This window comes from Vipera berus (assembly GCF_964194415.1).
Source record: "Vipera berus genome assembly, chromosome: 5".
NCBI classification, from domain to species: Eukaryota; Metazoa; Chordata; class Lepidosauria; order Squamata; family Viperidae; genus Vipera; species Vipera berus.
Genome location: NC_138207.1, coordinates 72,427,220 through 72,448,256, shown reverse-complemented (window position 1 = coordinate 72,448,256; position 21,037 = coordinate 72,427,220). Strand labels below are relative to the sequence as shown.

Below are 21,037 nucleotides of genomic sequence, written 5' to 3'. Positions count from 1 at the left end.
CCATTACTGTATTCCAGGATAATTTTTTACTTCCCATTCTACAGCCTTGAATTTTCACATGGCTTGTCACCCAACTATTGATCAGGCCCAACTCTGCTTAACTTCTGGATCCAAACAAACTCAGAACCCATTTTATTATAGGAGAGTACAAGTTCTTTACAAACTTTCATTCATTCATTTAAACTGGCTGCCCACTTGTTATACAATTCTGGGCAACAAAGAACAAGTTAAAAACAATAACACACAAACTATAAAACTATAAAAACACCACATTTGTGGCATCACACATATCCATATAAATAATCTCTTATATATATATGGACTCAGCTACCCACAGGGGCCATTGCTCGGAGTAAAAGCCAATTTTTCAATGCTTTATGAATGGTCACCAGGCTTTGAATCATCAGGATCTTGGCTATGGAGCTATGATGTAAAACTTTAATCTTTGTAAGAATAAAATGAAATGGTTAAAAGGTACACCATGAATGTCCCAACATCTGACTTTCACTTTTGTTTGTGGCTGTTTAATCGCCATTTGAGGCTTACCATGGCATTTGGACACTAAATGGCAATTTTAGATTTCTGAAAGCCAACAATTTTTAATCAATAATAAAATTTCTTTACAAGTCCCAGTTTCAGGAATGTGATTTTAGGTTTGATTGACACAGTAAGTCATAAAGTTTGATTACAGAGGCATACTATGTTGGCTTTGGGAACTCAGTATAGCTTTGTAAAATGCTCGATAACAGGTTTTTCAGCTTAAGCTTTATAATATTAAGATAGATACAGCATATAAAAGGAATATCACATGTAGCGATCCATAAAGTGTGCATAATAGAGACAGTGTATGTCAAGGTGGTCTTGTATTAGTGGAGATCAGAATGCAAATGGAAAGAGTTGGTATCTGGCTGTATTTCATTAAACATTTTCCCTAGCATTGTAGTGTATGTAATCGAACAGTAATTTCAGCACCCATAATCTTATTCAAATGCAATGCTAAGCAGGTTTCATATTTAATAAATAACAAATAAAAATTATAAATGATCACTAAGTTCATGAGCGTTCCTTTTCCTTATTTATTTTTAATCTATTAAATTTATTTATTTATTAATTTATTAATTTAATTTATATACCGCCCTTCTCTCAAGAGACTCAGGGCGGTGAACAGGGCAATACATAAAAATTAGATACAAAAGTTAAAATTAGATTATTAAAACATAATTAAACAATGCCCAGAAATAATACAAGTTTAAAATTGAAGTCGTTAATAAAAATCCCACCCCGTCCCATCAGGCCAGGCCAGCTTGTTTAAAAAGATAGGTTTTAAGGTCGCGCCGGAAGGAGCGGAGATCGGGCGCCATCCGGAGCTCAACCGGAAGATGGTTCCATAAATCCGGTGCACCCACAGAGAACGCTCTCCCCCTGGGGGCCACCAGTCGGCATTCTTTGACCGGCGGCACCCTGAGGAGGCCCTCTCTGTGGGAGCGTACTGGGCGGAGGGAAGTTGACGCCGGCTGCAGGTGCTCCCCAAGGTTTGCTGCACATCTTAGATTGAAATGAGTCTGTTTAAATTTAAAGTAATGTTATTGGATACATTCACATCATGGGCAAACTGTGGGTAATCTTAGCATAGTTTTATAATGCAATTTGGTTCATTTTCCTAAATTATAGTATTACAGTTGAGGCCCAAGATATAACATTAAATCCGTTCAACTAAAAATGGAAACAAGGTTTTTGAACACCTCCTCTGAGTAGCAGTAAGGAAAAGAACGCTCAGAATGTACACACAATATATCCAAACTAGATAATTATTACCATGAATGCTGAAAATTGCTGATACAAGTGTCACTTGCTTGAGATAAGTGGTTTAAAAATTGAATAAACATATTTCTCTGTGGAAGTCTGCATTTATGTTTTTATAATACTGCAGTGTTATATTTAATGTGAAGGTATTTTGAAATATAAAAATTAGTCAACTGATCATTGTTCAGTATAAAAAATGCAGCTAACAATCACTTTCCAGATGATTCAATAAACTACATTTCTGAATCCTTCCAAAAAAAGTTTATAAACGATATAAAATTGAAACGTCACTATACTTTTTGCATCAACCAACAGTCTTTTGATTATGGTTTCTTAAGAATTTCAAGAATCCTTCATGATACTGCTTGAACTGCCTGTTCAAATCATGAGTTATTTCTTAATGTGTCAGGATTGATTTTTGTTATATAATCAAGAATTTGTCTGTTTGACAACAATCCAGAAAATTCTCTTAGATCTGATATTGCACATATGCCTGGCCACTGCAGAAAAAAATGTGGTTTTTTTTTTGTAAAGGGCATCTTGGCACTGTTAACATGCATAATTGTGAGCTGCAGAGGCTAAAATTATGACCATGATCTTGAAGCACATTTATACTATTTGCACAGAATTGCCGTATTATCAGAGATTGTTGGGCCAGTCATACAATTAGGGAATACAGCTTGTTGGAGAGGACTGCTTGTTGTAGGGTGAAAGGAAGTCCTCTTTAATGGAACTGAAGTTAAGACAAAATTCACAGGAGCAACAAAGCATTGACAAAAGGAAATTTGATTATTTAGTAATATTTTACTTTACACCAGGGGTGTCAAACTGCCAGCCTGTGGGCCGGATGCATCATGGTGAAACTGCGCCTACCTCATTGCCCACAATTGAAAAAGTTGTGATACGTCGCAACACATCACACGACATTGCGAGTTTGACACCTCTGCTTTACACTTCTTCCCCTGAAATATAATCTGAGTCAGAATTACAATACGTTTTATAGATAAGCCATACATTTATTTTGTCTTTTACTATATTAACTATTGTATGAATTTCTGATGTTATAGATACGGTTGTCTGGTATATGTTGTTTTCTCCGCAATTACTGACAAATGGCAATGGTTTCTATGCAACTAATAGCCAAATATTTTGGTACTTTTTCTCTGACATTATAAACTGTACCAGCTACTCGTACTACCCAATGGTGTTACACATTATGATTTCAAATTCAGTTCCAAAAAGATTGCTTTGAAGTTCATGGAAGTATGAATACAGTACCTGCCTGCATCTCCTTAAAGTAGCTATGCGATTCCAGGAGCCAGCTATTTTAAAAAATGGCAGACAGACCACTGTGTGCTAGGTTATATTATCTTTTAAGATGGTTATTATTAGTGGTTGGCAATTAGGAGGGAATGTCATATAAACCATAGCAAATAAATTTCTGAAACATTACAAAAATACCTTGAGAATAGGATCTCTCTGACTGGAGGTAGTTTTAGTATTGAGTTTACATACATATAAGGTTGCTGGGATTCATCCAATTCATAAACAGAAAGAAATAAAAGTGTAACAAACTCAGATATGCCCATCTAGTAGCATGTAGAAGCAAGAAGTTCAGTTCACATAAGTGGAAAATTTAATATAGGGTTAGAAGGTACCTTGGATGTCTTCTAGTCAATCCGCTGCCAAATTTAGATATTTTAAAATTACCATTTATGTAGTTTTTAAACCAGTACTCCTAAATGGAGGCTACCAAGTAAGGTGTGTTAACTGTAAAATGTTAGCAGCACACTTCTTTGATTGGATGGCCAATGCCACCATTATTGAATATACTTCTCAGAGGTATGCAAATCCTTTTAAAGTGGTGCCTTGAAAATTGCTGGAGCAAAGATGAAGCACATAATTTTCATACTTGAATGATTCCTTTTCAGATATGTACTATTCTTTTGCTTGCATTTATCTATAGCCGATTTAACTTAGAATTAAATTAAATTCTAAGGTAGAATGCACCAACGAACTGTTTTTTTCAAGATGAGGCATCATACTGTTTTCTGTTCTGTAATGTTATCTGTGCACAACCAGCTATGGACTGCTAAAAAAAAAAGATGGGTTTTCCGTGACTTCTTGCATGTCTGTTGTATTATTATAGTCAAAAACAAACCTGGAATGCATTGCAATATCACTATCATTATGAATGCAACTTTATTCAAAGCACACACACAAGTTACGCAAAACTAGCTTTATTTTTAAGAGAGTGCATGGCACTCATTTTTTAAAAAATGTGTAGTTCTTTCTTGACACACATTTTAATTCCTGCAGTAGGAATTTCAGCAGTGTGTCGATTCAGTGGAGGTTGTCCAACTACGTATAAGAAAATAAGAAATGTTGCACAGTGCATATTCTATTGCCAATATTAATCTATAACAACAAACTCAAAAGGCTAAATAATAAATTAAAAAAGTAATGAGCCACAAATCTAGGAACCTGTAGAGGATCCATTTTTAGAAAGAAGTCTAATTACTTAAATACCTTAAATAAGATCATTTGTTTTAGGTGAGTTTTGCTGGATTGACTAGACAAATTACCTCTCCCACCGCAATTCCAGTGTTAATTATTAACTAATGTTTTGAGTGTAAACGCCTGAAAGATAATTTTCAGATGTATTAGATGTCTAATCTGCAGTCTCATTTATGGAGGACCGACACTGAAGGACACATAAGAATTTTAGGAACAATGTACTGTTATTTCAAGTCATGGACTTCCACAAAATTGTACATTCATATTATTGAGGTAGTTAAAAAAGAGCTGTATGAGCAGTACTGCAATTTGAAATTACTATCATTCCTTTTCTGATGTATTTTGCAATCCTTCATCCCCACAAAAAATGAAATCATGAGAAATGACACGATGTAAGAAGATAACCTCAGACATTCAATTCTGTTACTAATCAATTTTTCCCTGCAAACACAATAATAAAATACGCTTAGGAAAGAAGTAGTATTCCCCAGTATATGTTTTCAGAAAGCTTTACTGCACTTCTTTCCCTCAAACTTCCCCATTTTTATAAGGAGACACACACAAAACACATTATGGCATAAAATAATTACCACTATGGAGGATAGCTTCTCCTCCAAATTAAAGAATATTTTCTCATAGCATGGTCTGCTCATAGAGAGCCATTTTAAGGCCATTTCCCTTTAAATGAGAAGTATTTAGGATGATCTGTTTTTCACCAGGGAAGGTGTGTACTATTAATGTCTTATCTTCAGGTTCTCCATCCATTTATGACCTCCATTCTCAGTCATCTCTAAAAACGTGGATCACATACCACTGGATACAAGTATAGCAAATTATTCACTCCTTAATCTTGAATGCTAACAAGAAGATTCTCAAAATTCTTTACTGCCTATTTACTCAAATAATTCTGGTTTGGGTAAGGATAGACTCTAAAAACTTAAAAAAGACCTCCGATGGTCAGATGTAGCACCCTTATCGTGACTGCTTAGCTCACATTATAAAAAAAATATCTGAATTGCAGCTGATGTGGCCAAAGAAATAGAAATATAGAAATACAGTTGTGCTGTAAGAGTCTGAGAACTTCCATTTCTCATTCTGCTCTCTGGCCATCATAAATAAGGCTTTATTTCTTGTAAGCATTTCAACTGTACCTTGAAGCCAGAAATCAATACAATGAGAAAAAAAAAAGAACAAAACAAAACTTTTTGGACACACAAATGGTTGGTTGAATAAAGTAGAGCAAATTGCAAACAATACTCCATCGTTTATGGTATAGTACTGGCTTCATTTAAATACAACATGCCCATTTTTTCCCTGTCTCGTTGCAAAGCACATTTAGGTGAAGGGAGTACTTGGATGAGCACCTCAACTCCCTTTGGTATATTTACTGCAATTACCCTGAGGAACAGAACCCGAGGCAACCATTTAAACGATATCTATCCTGTATCACAGCAACTTTTGATTATTCCCTGAGTTGGTATGACAATTGATCTCTACGTAGCTTCGGTGGAGAATATTTGAAGTGGAAGATTGGAGAACATTAATCCAAGGCCACTGAAATACAAGTTCTCATCCATTGGGCATGTCAAAGAACTGAGGTGCTCTTTAGCTGAAGAAGGCCCCCTTCTCCCACTTGCCTTTCCATCTTCTGGAACGCAATGGCACTTAGTGGACTTTCAGGGTTCAGTATCTTGTTCAATACTGCACAGAGCTAAGTGGAAGCAGCAGCGTTGCCAACATCATGTGTAACCTTTCCTTCTTTCCAGGAAGACAAAACCTGCAGTCATGACAGGTCTCTCTCAACACGGTCTTAAGGATAGGTTTTAAGTTCAGCATGTAGAACCACAGTGTGGCAGAAATATATATATTTTTCCCATCTTCCTCCATTATTCGGCAAGTCCTTGTACTTGCAGTTTCCGCAACTGAGCTACCTTGGGGAGGAAAAAAAATGGGTGTTCTCTTTCAGCCATTTCCCAGGTTTCAGAAGGACCCAAAATGGCCCTCTGTTATTTATTTAACACTGGTCACACAGAGAGTTCTGTTGTAGTTGTCACCTCTCAAAGCATGGAGTAATACAAGGGTAGCGTCCAGCAATCTGATAGGTTCGATTATAGGAGATGTTTAAACATGGCTTCACTTCTATGGGGACTGCTAGTGACATTCCAGAAGTCTGTATATGACTTTGAGCCTGAACACCACCTTGTAAACCAGCTGGGCAAGTCTGCATCGGGTAGGTTGAGGTATGACTGCTGCTTGACATAATCGGCTCACAGTTTTGTTGCGGTGCTGTTTGAAGATACGGTAGAGGAGTCTGATGAGCTTGAATATAATGGGGTATGTGCTGCTGTGTGGGCTGACCGGTTGTTTGAAATAAAGTGTTATGGGTGGGTTGAGAGCTATGTTGTCCTTTTTGCTTGTTGGCTTCTTTTACGTCATTATCGTGGGCCCTAGAATATTAAAATTAAAAGGATTATTTTCTGTTTGACTACATTGGCTGAAATCTACAGTTCATCCAAGCCCACGTACAAGGAGAGGATTATTTTTTTCATTCATGCTCGATGTGAATGGGCCAATAGTTCTTCTTGATTCAAGGTAAGCACTTCTGCTACAAGAAATAAAACCTTATTTCCTACTTCATTTCAAGAAATAAAACTTTTATAAAACCTTATTAAGTCCACACCTGGAATGCTGCATCCAGTTTTGGTCACCACATTACAAAAAAGCTGTTGAGACTTTGGAAAAAGTGCAGAGAAAAACAACGAAGCTGATTAAAGGCCTGGAGACTAAAACATATGAAGAACGGTTGGAGGACATGGGTCTGGCTGGTCTACAGAAAAGAAGGACTGGGGGGGGGGACTAGATAACAGTATTCCAGTATTTGAGTGACTGCCACAAAGAAAAGAGGGGGTCAGCTTATTTTCCAAAGCACCGTAAGACAAGACAAAAACCAGTGGATGGAAACTAATCGAGGAGAGAAGCAATCTATTCCTATTCCTATTCTATTCTATTCTATTCTATTCTATTCTATTCTATTCTATTCTATTCTATTCTATTCTATTCTATTCTATTCTATTCTATTCTATTCTATTCTATTCTATTCTATTATTCTATTCTATTCAGTGCTTTTTTTGTAAAAGAAAAAGGTGCCGGAACTCACACATGTCATACAACCCACCTACAGGGTTCCATCCAAAAAAGGTGCCGGAACTCCGTTCTGAGCGTTCTATGAGAAAAAAAGCCCTGATTCTATTCTATTCTATTCTATTCTATTCTATTCTATTCTATTCTATTCTATTCTATTCTATTCTATTCTATTCTATTCTATCCTTAGAAAAAACATACACACCACTACTTGCTGTTGGAGTATTGTGGGAGTTGAAGTTCAGACACCTTAAAATGGGTATGGCTGGGAAACACTAAAACCAGGAAAAGAAATAACCCAACTCCGAAGGCAAAAGGAGGACTGTTTAGGTCCTCCAAATCTGTTAAACCTATTAGGTAAACAGTTATCCCTAAGTAAGAGCTGATCTTCAAAGGCTTCCATACTTGGCAGTTATCAGCTCAGGCAGGCATCTGAACCTCCTGCCCACTCCTTTGTTTTCAACAGCACCTTTTATTTTCATCCCTATACGTAAGAGATAATTGTGATATGTTAAAAAAAGCAACCCAAAAACTTTCTTATGGGTAAATATCACGTTATGCAAGAATTTGATTTTATTTAGGACTAAAGCAGTAGTGTCTGCAGGGTATGGGTTTTGTTGTTGTTGTTTTTTTTTTAAAAAAAAAAGCTAAAATGGGAGATCCAACACTCTGATTGTAGCTCTGCCAATTTTTTATGGACCATTGTCCAGTTGGGCCTGCTGACTTGATCTCCTTTTGCATACCTGCAGAAATCCCTGAACAAAAGAGAGGGGAAATGAGAGAAATGTGTCGTAACTGGCAGATGTCGGCATTAAGAATGCATTCAAGACTGAAATGCAACAGTGTTGGGAGCTTGTCATCACCCTCAGCTTTCCAACTTGGAAACTCAGTAGCAACTCCTGCACCTAAAACCTCACTCGCAGCCCTCAGATTGCACTTCGTTAAAGTAACTACAGATAGTCCTCAACTTACAACTGAGCCCAAAATTTCCGTTGCCAAGCAAGATAATTATGTCCCATTTCACATCTCGCTTGCCACAGTTAAGTGAATCACTGCAGCTGTTAAATTAGTAACACAGGCGTTAAGTGAATCTGGCTTCCCCACTGCCATTGCTTCTCAGGAGGTCACAAAAGGGGACTATGTGACCCCAGGACACTGCAACCATCACAACTACATGCCAGTTGCCAACCATCCTAATTTAGATGTCAGGACCCACCCCAAATCACGTCTTAGGAAGATAAAAACTCTTGGAGTCAAGTTTTTAGTCCAAAAGGAATCTTTACTATGGCATGCTTGGTTGTAGGAAATGAGACAGGGCTTAATGGTTCCACGATATAAATCCTTATAAAGAGTTCCCGGTTTAACCACCCCTTAATCCCCATTTGGTCAGTCCCCCATCCTTCCTCTCGTATCATCCATCTCGTGGGAAAAAGGAAGTTAGGACCCTTTTGTTTATTGCTGTCTGCCGTGACAAAAGCCAGATGCTAGCCCCCCCTTTTGTTTCCCCAGTTCAAAAGGCTTCTCCTTTCCTTTGAAATGCCTATTGCCGGTTCAATACACATCTGTCCTCTTCTCTTCGGGAGATGGCAGAATCCATGGGATATGTTTGAAACATTCCATTTATGAATATGATATAAATGGATTCTGACATTAGATGTGACCACGGGGATGCTGCAATGGTTGTTAAGTGTTAAAAAATGGGCAAAGGTCCCTTTTATCCAGTGCCGTTTTAACTTTGAATGGTAACTAAACCAATGGTTCTAAACCAAGGACTACCTGTACTGCCCTATTAAGTGAGAAAAACCATTCCAGACACTTACACCAATAGTCGTTCAATACAAGGCAACAGAAAATCCCAGGAATATGCTGTCAGGCGATGTAGCCGCACTGGCCATGTTGGAGAAAGACGCAAGATAATCCTGGAGGAAGCCACACATGCAGCAGCCACTAACGAAGGGGCATAATTTAAAAATACATGATCTGGAGAGAGACCAGAGGATTAGGGTTACGTCACACACGACCACATACAAACCCCGCAGCTAAGTAACCACGGGGAGGAGTTTGAACAAAGCCATTTAAAAAAAAGCACCTTGCAGGGATACTTCCAGGAAGTAGTCGGCATATTTGGCCATGTACAATTTGGTCTTTTCCAAGCAAACCATCGGCCACCCGTCATGGAGGTCCGATTCGTGAACGGCGATCGAGAGATAGTAATCTATGAAGTGAGCAGCTGTGGGCAGGCAGAGGTTCCACTGGAAAGTTTCTAGCAAGAGCAGCTCCATGTGCAGCAAATTCTGCTTAGTTAGGACCAGGCTCATGTTACTCATGCACCCCAAGCTGTTCAGCTGTTCAAGCTTAGGCACGCTGTCTTCCTTTTCTTCAAATTTACCTGACGGACATGAAATGGGTAAAGCATCATTAGAAGGCAATTAAACAATTTAAAAAATAATAATTTCTGTATATGCTGCGATTTGTCTTTCTAACGAGACTCAGTTACTATAGATAGCCCTCAACTTGCAATCGCTTGTTTAGCGACCGCTGCAAAATTACAACGGCCCTGAAAAAAATGATTTATGGTTGCTCCTCGTACTTACAACCACTGCGGCATCCCTACAGTCAGAGGATCGAAATATGGGCCCCTAGCGTGTATTTACAACCGTTGCTGCGTCTCAGGGTCACGTGATTGCCACTTACGACCTTTCCCAGCCAACTTCAAACAAGCCAAGCTAATGGGAAAAGGCAGATCTGCTTAACAAAAAAAACGGTCATAAAATTGGGCGTGACTGACTTGACAACCCTTTGCTTAGCAATGGAAATTCTGGTCCCAGTTGTGTGGTAGGAAGTCAACAACTACCTGGAATTAGTTGTTTAAAGCAGGGGTCTGCAACCTTGATAACTTTTCAACTTCTGGACTTCAGCTCCCAGAATTCCTCAGCCAGCTATGGAATTCTGGGAGCGGAAGTCCACAAGTCTAAAAGTTGTCAAGGTTGCAGACCCCTGCTTTAAAAGACATTGCTTTTGGTAAAAAGTACACTGTTGCACTGCTGGTAGCACAGTTGGGTTCATTTCTCTCTATTACACACTTATCATCTCTAATGACAGATCTATGATTCCAGATTGGCAGCCACATTTCAAATCATTTTCTCCTTTCAGAGTTTGGCAGCAGGAAACTTTAAATGATCGTATTCTGTATGTCAGAGCTGCTCATTACGTGGGAAGCAATCCTTTTTTTTTTAACCTTAGGATAAATGATACATTGGGGGAAAAAACTTTTGATTTCCATATTTTCAAGCCTAAAACAACAGATTTTTCAGATGTATTCTGTTATTTGGGACATGAGTGACTTTTTGAGAACTTCAAATGTTTACAAGGGCCACTGGACTTACGGTACTGTGAAATCAATCAGCCCAGTGTTTGACACAGGCAGATTGGCCTACAGGTGGAGATTCAAAAACAGATGCAGAATGTAACAGTGCTAATTGACCGGATCCACCTATCAAGCCAAGACATGGCTTAATTAATCTTGGTTTGTTGACTACCCACAACTGGCTGAGTTCATGCACAAAGCTAAGCTGTAAAGCACAATAAACTGAGTTAAGTCAAAACAAAGCAAATATAAACCTGTTAAAGCAGATGCAATTTCCATCACTTTCCAGGTCGATCCACTTTTCTGTGATATCTAGGACCACATTCCAAAAGTGGGCGATGGCTGGGCCCATTTTTTTGAAGGGGAGTGGGTGGGCAGCCAGGAGTTTTAAGAGCTAAAATGGGCACCTGAACTTTATTAGTTCTTAAACCTCTGGGACTCAAAAATACATAGTGCCCTTTATTTTTAACGCCAATGATTTTGAGGGCACAAAAGAGATGGTGGAATGTAACCCGTGAGATGCATGGTTTTTTTTTAAAATATTCTCTCCAATCCTTCAATATCCTACACCTTTCGGTGGATTTGAGAAACAAACCCTTTAAACCGATCAAATCAGGGATATAATAGCCGTTACAAAATATCGTAAGGTTATTGCAACGGATCAGAAGACTAGAAGATACCATTCACGTGTGATTCCGAGTTTGGGCAGCATCACATTTTGTTTTCAAAAGAACAAATTAAAGTTTGTCATAACAACAGGCCGTGCAAATTTTGACCCCTAAAATCATAGAATCCATTTCTTTTTTCAGGAAACCACTGCAGCTTAGCAAATAAAAAAGTTGGGTTTCTGCAATCCATGATGGGTTTCAGGATGGCTGGTGTAAATATTGAATTCCCAACCATTTTCGGAATTCAGCTATTTGATTTCCAGTCTGGGTAAGCAATTTCTATCTGTTGAGCTCTTGCTTTGAACTTACTTGCTAAAAGCAAGCAGGAAAGTGCAACCATGTGCAGCTGTTGAATGGAGATGTCATAGCGGTCCATAAAGAGGTCCAACAGGTAAACAGCAAGATGCCGGGCGGCAGGACAGAGTCGGAATCGGTTGCTCACAATGGCAATCAAGTCTGCAAAATACCTTCTCAGATTTAACTGGGGAGACTGGCCTTTATAACAGGGTAGCTTCAGCTCCTAAGTAGAGAATAACAGTGTTTAAAAACAGCCACTGCTGTATTGCACTGAGAATAATTACATCCAAATTGCATTCCTTTCATTCATTCAATTTGCATAGTTGCCCATCTTACGTACGTGACACTAGGGTGGCTCACATTCATTAAAAACTTGAAAAAAAGCAGCACAATACAAAAACAGAGAAGCAAAACGTATAAAACCATGTCGAAACCCATAAAACATACTGAGCAAGTATACTATAAAAACGTTCGCAGCATTCAGCATAACCAGTGAACAGGCTTAATGTATTTAAGATCATTTTGGAATTCAGGTTCCCTAGGATCATTGTTTTATCTCCCTCATATTTTAAAAAGAACACAAAGAGTTGTAGATTAAAAAGAACATTTTGTAGAGTTCACATTCCCAGAATTTGCACTGCAGTTACTTCTTTAATCTTATGAACAACAGGTGTATCACAGATATTAAATTAACACAACACTTGCAGGGAGATTAAGAATTTTAGCACTCATCTTCGGGCATTGTTATTGTTGCTCAGGTTGAGTTTCCCTTAACTATTGTTATTATCACACAGGCAATAACTGAAATGGTTGTTGTCAGCACCAACACTTCTATCTTGGGGGAGAGAAGGGAATGGAGACAGTAAGTACAGAGTAATCATATCTACATATCTCCGTTGCCCAGCGAGCTACAGGAAAATGTTGAAATGTAAAACTGCATTGAGTCATTTTATATGACCCGAACCAAGACATTCTAACCCAAGAGGAAAACTGGCCAAGGGTGTGGGATGGGGGGGGGGAAACTTCCTTGAATAAAGCATACAATTAAATGGAAGAAGGCAATGTGAGGCATTTAAAGGTAAAAGGTAAAGGTTCCCCCGCACATGCGTGCTAGTCGTTTCCAACTCTAGGGCCCGGTGCTCATCTCCATTTCAAAGCCGAAGAGCCAGCGCTTGTCCGAGGACGTCTCCGTGGTCATGTGGCCGGCATGACTAGACGCCAAAGGCGCACGGAACGCTGTTAACTTCCCACTGTAGTGGTCCCTATTTTTCTACTTGCATTTTTACATGCTTTCGAACTGCTAGGTTGGCAGAAGCTGGGACGAGTAACGGGTGCTCACTCTGCTACGCGGCACTCGGGATTCAACCCGCCAAACTGCCAACCATCTGATCGACAAGCTCAGCGTCCTAACCCACTGAGCCATCTGTCTGAGCAATAAATTGCCAGTATTTATTTATTTACTAAAATTTATATACCGCCCTATTCCTGTAGGACTCAGGGCGGTTTACAGCGAAAATTAAAAGTTAAAATACATCATATACAATTAAAAACGATTAAAACTAAGATTAAATTAATCCCTGAACTTAACTAAAACCCCATTAATTAAATAATTAAAACCCCTCAGTCTGGGCCAGACAACTCAAAAAACCAAGTTTTCAAGTCCCTACGAAATGAGCGAAGGTCGGGGGCAGTCCTAAGCTCCGTGGGAAGCTGGTTCCAAAGGGCCGGCGCGCCCACAGAGAATGCCCTTCCCCTGGGGATAACCCGCCGGCATTCCTTAACCGGCGGTACCCTAAGAAGGCCCTCCCTGTGGGAGCGCACAGGACGATGGGAAGTTGATGCCGGCAGTAGTTGTACTGAGAGTAAGAGAGGTGATCTTGACAGTTTTGCTTTTTGATATTTTATGTTTTTCTGACATCAAATAAGGTTTTGGAGGTTCCAGTCCCTAAGGGGAAAAAATTATGAAAAAAATATTATCCTGGGAATGAGGACTAAAACATTCTTTGAGTTCCAGGAAGCAAGATAATATTCAAAGCGAGCCAAACAAACAACTCTGATTAACTGGGATACAAGAAGGAAGGGAGTTAAAGGGCAATCAGTTTTGCAAGATGTCATTATTATAGCCTATTTCAATAAACTATAGGTTCAGTTTTGCTGTGGCGTTGATATTCTGGTTTCATCTACTTAGTGGGCCTGGCAATCATCATTTGTCTTTGATGTCTCTCCTTTGCTGTATAAATTTGTTTTTGCTTGCATAAAGCACATTCGTTTCTTTTTCTATCAATGCTAAACCTGTGAGCTTGGATGATACAAACCCACTGCTAATAATCTATTTTAATTTATGATAGAACAAAATACTGACGGTGAATATACTGACAAACAGATTTTTCATCTTTTTTTAAAAAAAATATTCTCAAATGAATACCAGCAAATTCTTTAAAGTTATCTCCTTGTGCCTGGCTATTAGTCCAAGTGGGGAAGACAGGCATAATATTGATACCTGCCCTTCCAACTCCTGAAAGCCAGTTAGAGCTAACAGGAAACAAAAGACTGCTATAACAACTTTAAGATGTGTGCTCTTCAACTCCCAGAATTCCCCAGCCAGCCACTGCATCAGGTCATACTATTACAACGATCAGATCCGCAAAGAATACTAACAAGAAATCTATTTAAAAATTACAATAGCTGAGCTCACCATCTCACTGACTCAGTATCAAAGAAATCATACTACAGCTTAATGTAACACATCAATATTAGTAAAATTGATCATAGCGAACATTGCCTGATTTCTCCTTCACCACCATCACAAACGACTTTAAAGTTCAGTTTTATTCTTTACTGTGTTCCTTGGGTACAAGACAACTTACGTCTTCTATTAACAGTTCCAGAACATAAGCAGTTTATTAGAGATAGAAAGGGATAGATCGCTCTACTCTATTCTACGTTGTTAGGGCCTTTCGGCTATTATATTTATTCATACTATTTGTCTGCAATGGAAAAAGTCACATACTTAAGTTCCACTTTACAGTTGGTAAAACTGGATGGAGCAGTTTAACATGAATCACAGTAGCAGTAATTGAAACAGTGAACCTTCTCTGAATGTTGCTTGACTTGAAGGCAATTCATACTTTAGAGGCATCTACATTTGTTAGACTGGAAGTGTATTGGAACTACCAATAACCAATGCCATCAGGCATCACATGTCAGGGGATCATTAATCTAGAAAGACCCAAGATGGACACTGGGTATTTGGTACAATCAATCGTAATAAGCCAAAGGAAGGTTCTGGGTACTTCTGTATATTTAGCTGCTGAGGTCATCTACAAGATATTATTGAGCTATTTTGTCTCTTTTATTTTTGTTCTTCTTCTATGAAGACAGAAAAAATGCTGAACAAACAAGGTAGGGTTGCAAAAGGAGGATTACACGGTGGGTTCCCTTGGTGCTGAGTTTGGTTTTTTTTTGCAGACATTTCTTTACCAAACTAGGTAACATCATCAATGTACCAAGGACCCCACAGCTCAACCTTGAGCTATAAATATTCTCTTCTAACATTTCCTGGTACAATTCCATAAAAGAAGCTCAATGAAAACCACTTGTAACTCCACTTCATTGCAAATCACCTCATATGCGCTTGTAGCCATCAAGCTAAAAGCATTCGTGGCTCAGGCAACATTCATTTGAAAAACAAGCTCGGCTTTTGGATTCGTTAGTCATCCTTGTACCCAAACCCATCCATTGTAGTTTGCAAATCATATGGCATTAAATAAAATATTAAATTTTATATGAAGCTCAGGAACAGCCACAGTTTACTCAATCAACTGAAATAAATAACTGCTCTGCTGACTGATTCAAAATGGTCAACCAGTGTCATGGATCCGAAGAAAAAAAATAACAGGAGATAAGAAAATAAACAAAAGATAACCCAATAAATAAAGAAATCAGAACATTCTACCTGATCAAATAATCCTATCAATTTAACAAAGAACAGTATACAATGGTGGAACTAAATTTCTCAGGTCAGAATTGTACATTAAGTTACTTAGAGGCATCTGATTGAGGTATGGCAAGATCAACCAAACCTTCCAACTGATGGGAAAGCAGAAAAGTAAATCTTATGAACAGGTCAAACAACTTTTTCTAAAAACTTCAGGAATATACATTGGTTTAATTTAAACAGGACTGGTATTTACATTGTCTACTTCTGTATAATGATTTGATTGGTAAGGGAATTAACTTGATAATCTGGATTCAATAATCTATTGAACCTTAAAACCACTACATGGACTGGATTTGCGCAACATGGTGAGTAAGGTTTGTGATACAAACACCACCAAAGAGATGGAATGGTCTAAAAGAGAAATGTTGGGGTTTTTTATTAACTGCCTTCATACAGTAAATTAAATCATGATTTTATAAGTCATGGCTTTTGGGGTAAACATGTCTCTGCATGTTAAGCCACAAATCATGATTTACAAACCACAATTTCCAAGCTAACATATTAAACATCACCAAATAAAAACCGTGTTATAACTTAGCACTAAAGTGATGGATTCTGAAAATATGATCTTCAATAAAAAGATTATAAAGAGGCTAAAGGTTACAGGTTTAGGTTTACTGACAATTTTCTTCCACTGAGTTTGGCAAGATTTCATTCTGGGTTAAACAAGCTTATAATCAAGGGGAAAACAGGATATGTTTCTTTCCTCAATGGGAACTAAAATCACACACAGATGAAAAGTCTTTTTATACTAGAGAGATAATTACTGCAGCATATTAATGATTAGAGACAGCCACATTTCAAAGAATTAACAAAGTCTTAAGTATTTACATCAGTAACAGAACTGAATCAGTACATTATACTCATTCCATGCTTGCTCTAAAAAGATTTATGTTAAAAGTAAGAACCTAACTAATGCAGCTTTATCATTACAGCATAATGACAAGGCTGCACCTGGTGAATATCCACCTGGAGCCTTTAAAAAAAATATCCCAAGAGCTCTTCAGAAACTGATAATCAAAGATTTATAACACAAGACAAAAATGACTGCACCCAGGCCTGGTAAACACATTGCTGTTAATCACTTTACTTGATCATGGTTCACTGAATAAACCCTAATTAATTGGGATCAATGCAGTGCAGAAAGACACAAACTATGGTAACTTGATACAGTGTCTGTTCCTGAGCCTAGTATTTTCTAAAGGAAAAAAAAAGTTTGTAAAACTGCCATAGATGCCTCAGTGCTGAGTAAACCTGAGCATTGTTACAGACATCTGCAGAGCAATAAATGTTATTTCAGCTGATCTTCTGAATCCAACTCTGCATGTTCACTGCAGTCTGCCTACAGCACGGGTGTCAAACTCGCCACATCATGTGACATGTCGCAACTTTTTTTTTTGCATTGCCGGAGCTGGGGTGTGCACAGCCTTCGCATGATGGAACCGGCCCACAGGCTGGCAGTTTGACACCCCTGGCCTAGAGAGAGAGACCCAAATAAGAGCAGCAGTTTCCAACTAAAATGCAAACCTTAGCAATCAGTAGCATTCAGCTGCTGAGGTCCCTTCAACTGTTCTCCGACAGTTGTTCCTGTAACCCAGCATCTATTACATTGTCATCATTTTTTAGGTTGCTAAGCCATGGCCCCAGGAAACTATGTTCAGCAAACCCAATCTGGGGCTGTCAGTCAACCTAGAAAAACTTCAGGGATAGTGACTAGAAATTTTTCCAGCCTGATGAAATGTTTCAAATAAAGAAAAAATGTGTTTAGGTTAGGTTGTGGTTTTAATGGTGCTGGTATTATTATAAGTAGCATGAATTTGCATTGGCAGTATTATGACAGCTTCTGATAAATGTTGATTTATTGTAATGCATTCTGCATTAGTGTCATGTGGCTGAAGTGGCAGAGAAGCATTTGCAATAGACAAACAGGAGACGCAGCAGAATTTGGAAATAAGCTACTTTCTCTCACAACACCCAGATGGGTTACTCAGTGATTAAGGTTACTTGTTGACAGCCCTTAGAGTAGGAAAAAAAATGGAGTGAAAGCAAAAGAGCCCGAATGAACTTTTAAAATCTGACATATCCCTTTTCTTTTTCTTCTACAGCTTTTGGAAAAGGAGATGCAATAATAAGTTATTAAATTTACATGCCATCTGACTTCCAGCCACAAGCATCCTGCAACTCGGGAGGACCATTTCATTTTATTAAAAGGTAAAGGTAAAGGTTCCCCCGCACATGCGTGCTAGTCGTTTCCGACTCTAGGGGCCGGTGCTCATCTCCGTTTCATAGCCGAAGAGCCAGCGTTTGTCCGAGGACGTCTCCGTGGTCATGTGGCCGGCATGACTAGACGCCAAAGGCGCACGGAATGCTGTTACCTTCCCACCGTAGTGGTCCCTATTTTTCTACTTGCATTTTTACGTGCTTTCGAACTGCTAGGTGGGCAGAAGCTGGGACGAGTAACAGGCGCTCACTCTGTTACGCGGCACTCGGGATTCGACCCGCCAAACTGCCGACCTTCTGATCGACAAGCTCAGCGTCCTAACCCACTGAGCCACCGCGTCCCTACTTCATTTTATTATGCCGCCCTAAACAAACCCCTGAGCAGAATGGGATCTTTACCTTGGTTCTCACCTAAAAGTAAGGTGGGCCCAAAGGCCCAAAGCAGAATCTGCTAACTGTTCTTCTCATAAAGATGCTCCCACCAATCTCTGTATCTGCACTTTAGGGCAGGGAGCAGGACTCAATCAGAGGAGAGGAAGGAAATTGGCACCAACAAAACTACGTATCTCCCGCGGTTGAAAATCAGCGGGTTTGGCTGCTGACTGAGAAGATCTATTAACCTCAGGGCATTGTCTAGCCAGATCCTACAAACGGCTAGAGGATCGCAGCCAGTTTTCTCCTGACTGAAACCCACAAGCAATCAGAATGCCCTGAAGTCCTTGGAAGTTTCAGTAGAATCACTTCCAGGGCCTGAAAGAAGTTCCAGAAGCAAGCAGTACAGGAAGAATAATGGCTGGAGTCTAGAGCTTCTGCCTCAGTTTCCCCACCTGTGAGTGCAAAGACTAATTATATAACTCAGAAGAGGGGGGGGGAAACATAAGAAATTCAAAGAAGGGAGGGTTAGAAAGGCCAGAGAGCCGGCCTTTTTCCCCCCACAGCTGATCAAGACCACAGAGCCAAAACCTTCTAGGCTTCGGGAGTGGGAGGGCAGCCAGAGCATCCGTAAGGCAAAACCTGAGCCCGGGGCGCCCGATCTGCCTCTTCCGCCCGGCCCGCGGACTCCAAGGATCGGGGTCGGACGTCGAAGCGAGGGCGCAGGGTGACCCGGCCGACTTACCTTGTAACGAAGAGCTTGGTGGATGTCGGCAGCCAGCTGTCCTTTCCACCACTGCCCCTCCAGCTCCATGGGGTGGGAATGAGGCGGACGGGGATCCGAGCGGAGGAGCCTGCGGGGGAGGAAAAAAAAGGGAAGCCGCGCCGGTTCTGAACAGCAGCCCATCGCCCGCTGGATGCTGCTTCCCCAACTCCCGGGCAAGCGGCCGGCACCGGCGCCCCGCAGTTAGTTCCAGCAAGAACTCCGCCCGCCCCGGCCGGAGTCCCAGACCTTTCCCTCTCCAGGGAAGGCGGGAGGAGGCGACCAGCTGATTCCACTCCTGGCAGCTCCAAGGAAGCCGACCGGCCGGGGCCGCTGGCCGGGAAGGCGGCCCCGATCACCGGAAGATCTCCCCGGGGACAGCAGGAGACCGGCTGATTCGGAGTCCGAGGGATCTTCCCAAATGGGCCAGCCGGGCCACCGGCGAGGAAGGGGCGACTCTTGACAAGGGCACCCGGACCGACTCGCCCAAGGAACGCAGCCGCCCTCCGCCTGTCCCGCAACAACTTCCAACTTCTCCCGCTGGAGGTGGGAGTCCCCGGGCAGAGCGGCGGCGCCGCCACAACAAAGGGCTAGACCAGCGTTTGCCAACCTTAGGAACTTGAAGATGCGTGGACTTCAACTCCCAGAATTCCCCAGCCAGCTATGCTGGCTGGGGAATTCTGGGAGTTGAAGTCCACGCATCTTCAAGTTCCTAAGGTTGGCAAACACTGGGCTAGACCCGCTTCCCCCGCCTGGGCTGCCCCAGACGGGCGCTTCTCCCTCTTCTCCCCAACGCCGGGCCGGCCGTCGTCGAGCTTACCGGAGTTCGCAGCTCCGCTTCTGCTCTACAGCGACCGGGAAGGGAGAAGCGCCTCCAGCATCTCCCCGGACATGTCGGTTCAAAGCAGCCGCGGCATCCCCTGGGGACCTTTGGCGCCGCTACCAGCCCCGTCCGGTGGAGCAGCCCCTGTCGCCCATTGTTAAAGAGCTCGGCAAGCGAGTCTGTATGTACAAAGACGGGGAGCCAGACACATGCGGCCGCGCCTCCACCAATCCCCTTTCGCCTTACAACTCCACACGAGGCGTGCCCTCCAATCAGCACGCGGCATCCACAGGCCCTCCGCCGCTTCGTTTTACCCCTCTTGCTACAGGCGAGGAAGTTTTGGGCCAATTGAATTGCCGTAGCCGCTCAGACTTATTAAAAGATACACCCGGGCGGCGGATGGGGCGTCACGTGGTCAGGTTTTGTGCAAAGGGACTTAGGTGTGTATTGCGAAAGGTGGCTGCCTTTAAAAAAATAGGACAAGGACGAGGTACGCTTTTGTAGCCTCTGGAGTTGACCGGGTAGGCAGGCGAATGCCTTTTGAGCAAGTTATCGTATCGGGAGCGCCTGAAAAGTTTAGCAAAGTTTCCAAAGTAAAGCTCGTGTAAGAAAGAGGCAGGGAAGGGGGAATCCGAGAGACACGGGAATCGTGTGGATGGTTAAATATTCGGAGAGATCGCTCGCCTTGTTCCTTCAACGCCAGAAACGTCATAATTTTTCTCCCCCAGATGGGCTTCACTGTAATCTTCATTTTTAATCTTTCACTTGCATTGTTTGACAGAGTTGCTCTCTATACATAAACTGCAAGGCATGTTTATTTTGCGGTATTTAATTACAGATGTAAAGCGGGGTGCATTGCCTAATAAAAACTGTTTTTAAAGACTGCAGTGCAATAAGGATAATTGGGTTTCAATTTGATCCATATCTATTGAGAGCGAATCCAGTTTTGAATGGAATGGAACTTTCCCCTGTAGATAAGCATCTATCTGTCTCTGCTATAGCATAATCCTGTGCCTATAGCATAATTTCCTGAAGATTACAAAATCGGTCTTAATAGGCTTTACTC

At 40.8% G+C, this 21,037-nt stretch overlaps 1 protein-coding gene across 1 annotated transcript; it reads right to left on the bottom strand.

The window, feature by feature from the left end:
- Positions 1 to 4,215: 4,215 nt before the first annotated feature.
- On the bottom strand, positions 4,216 to 20,161 carry CCNJ (cyclin J). The gene is made up of 6 exons (XM_081329927.1): positions 19,969 to 20,161; positions 19,131 to 19,239; positions 11,806 to 12,016; positions 9,551 to 9,850; positions 9,282 to 9,441; positions 4,216 to 6,767 (listed from the first exon to the last, which is right to left on the bottom strand). Exons 2-6 carry the CDS (start codon positions 19,197 to 19,199, stop codon positions 6,371 to 6,373), a joined length of 1,137 nt encoding a protein of 378 aa, XP_081186053.1. The 5' UTR covers positions 19,200 to 19,239; positions 19,969 to 20,161; the 3' UTR covers positions 4,216 to 6,370.
- Positions 20,162 to 21,037: the final 876 nt, after the last annotated feature.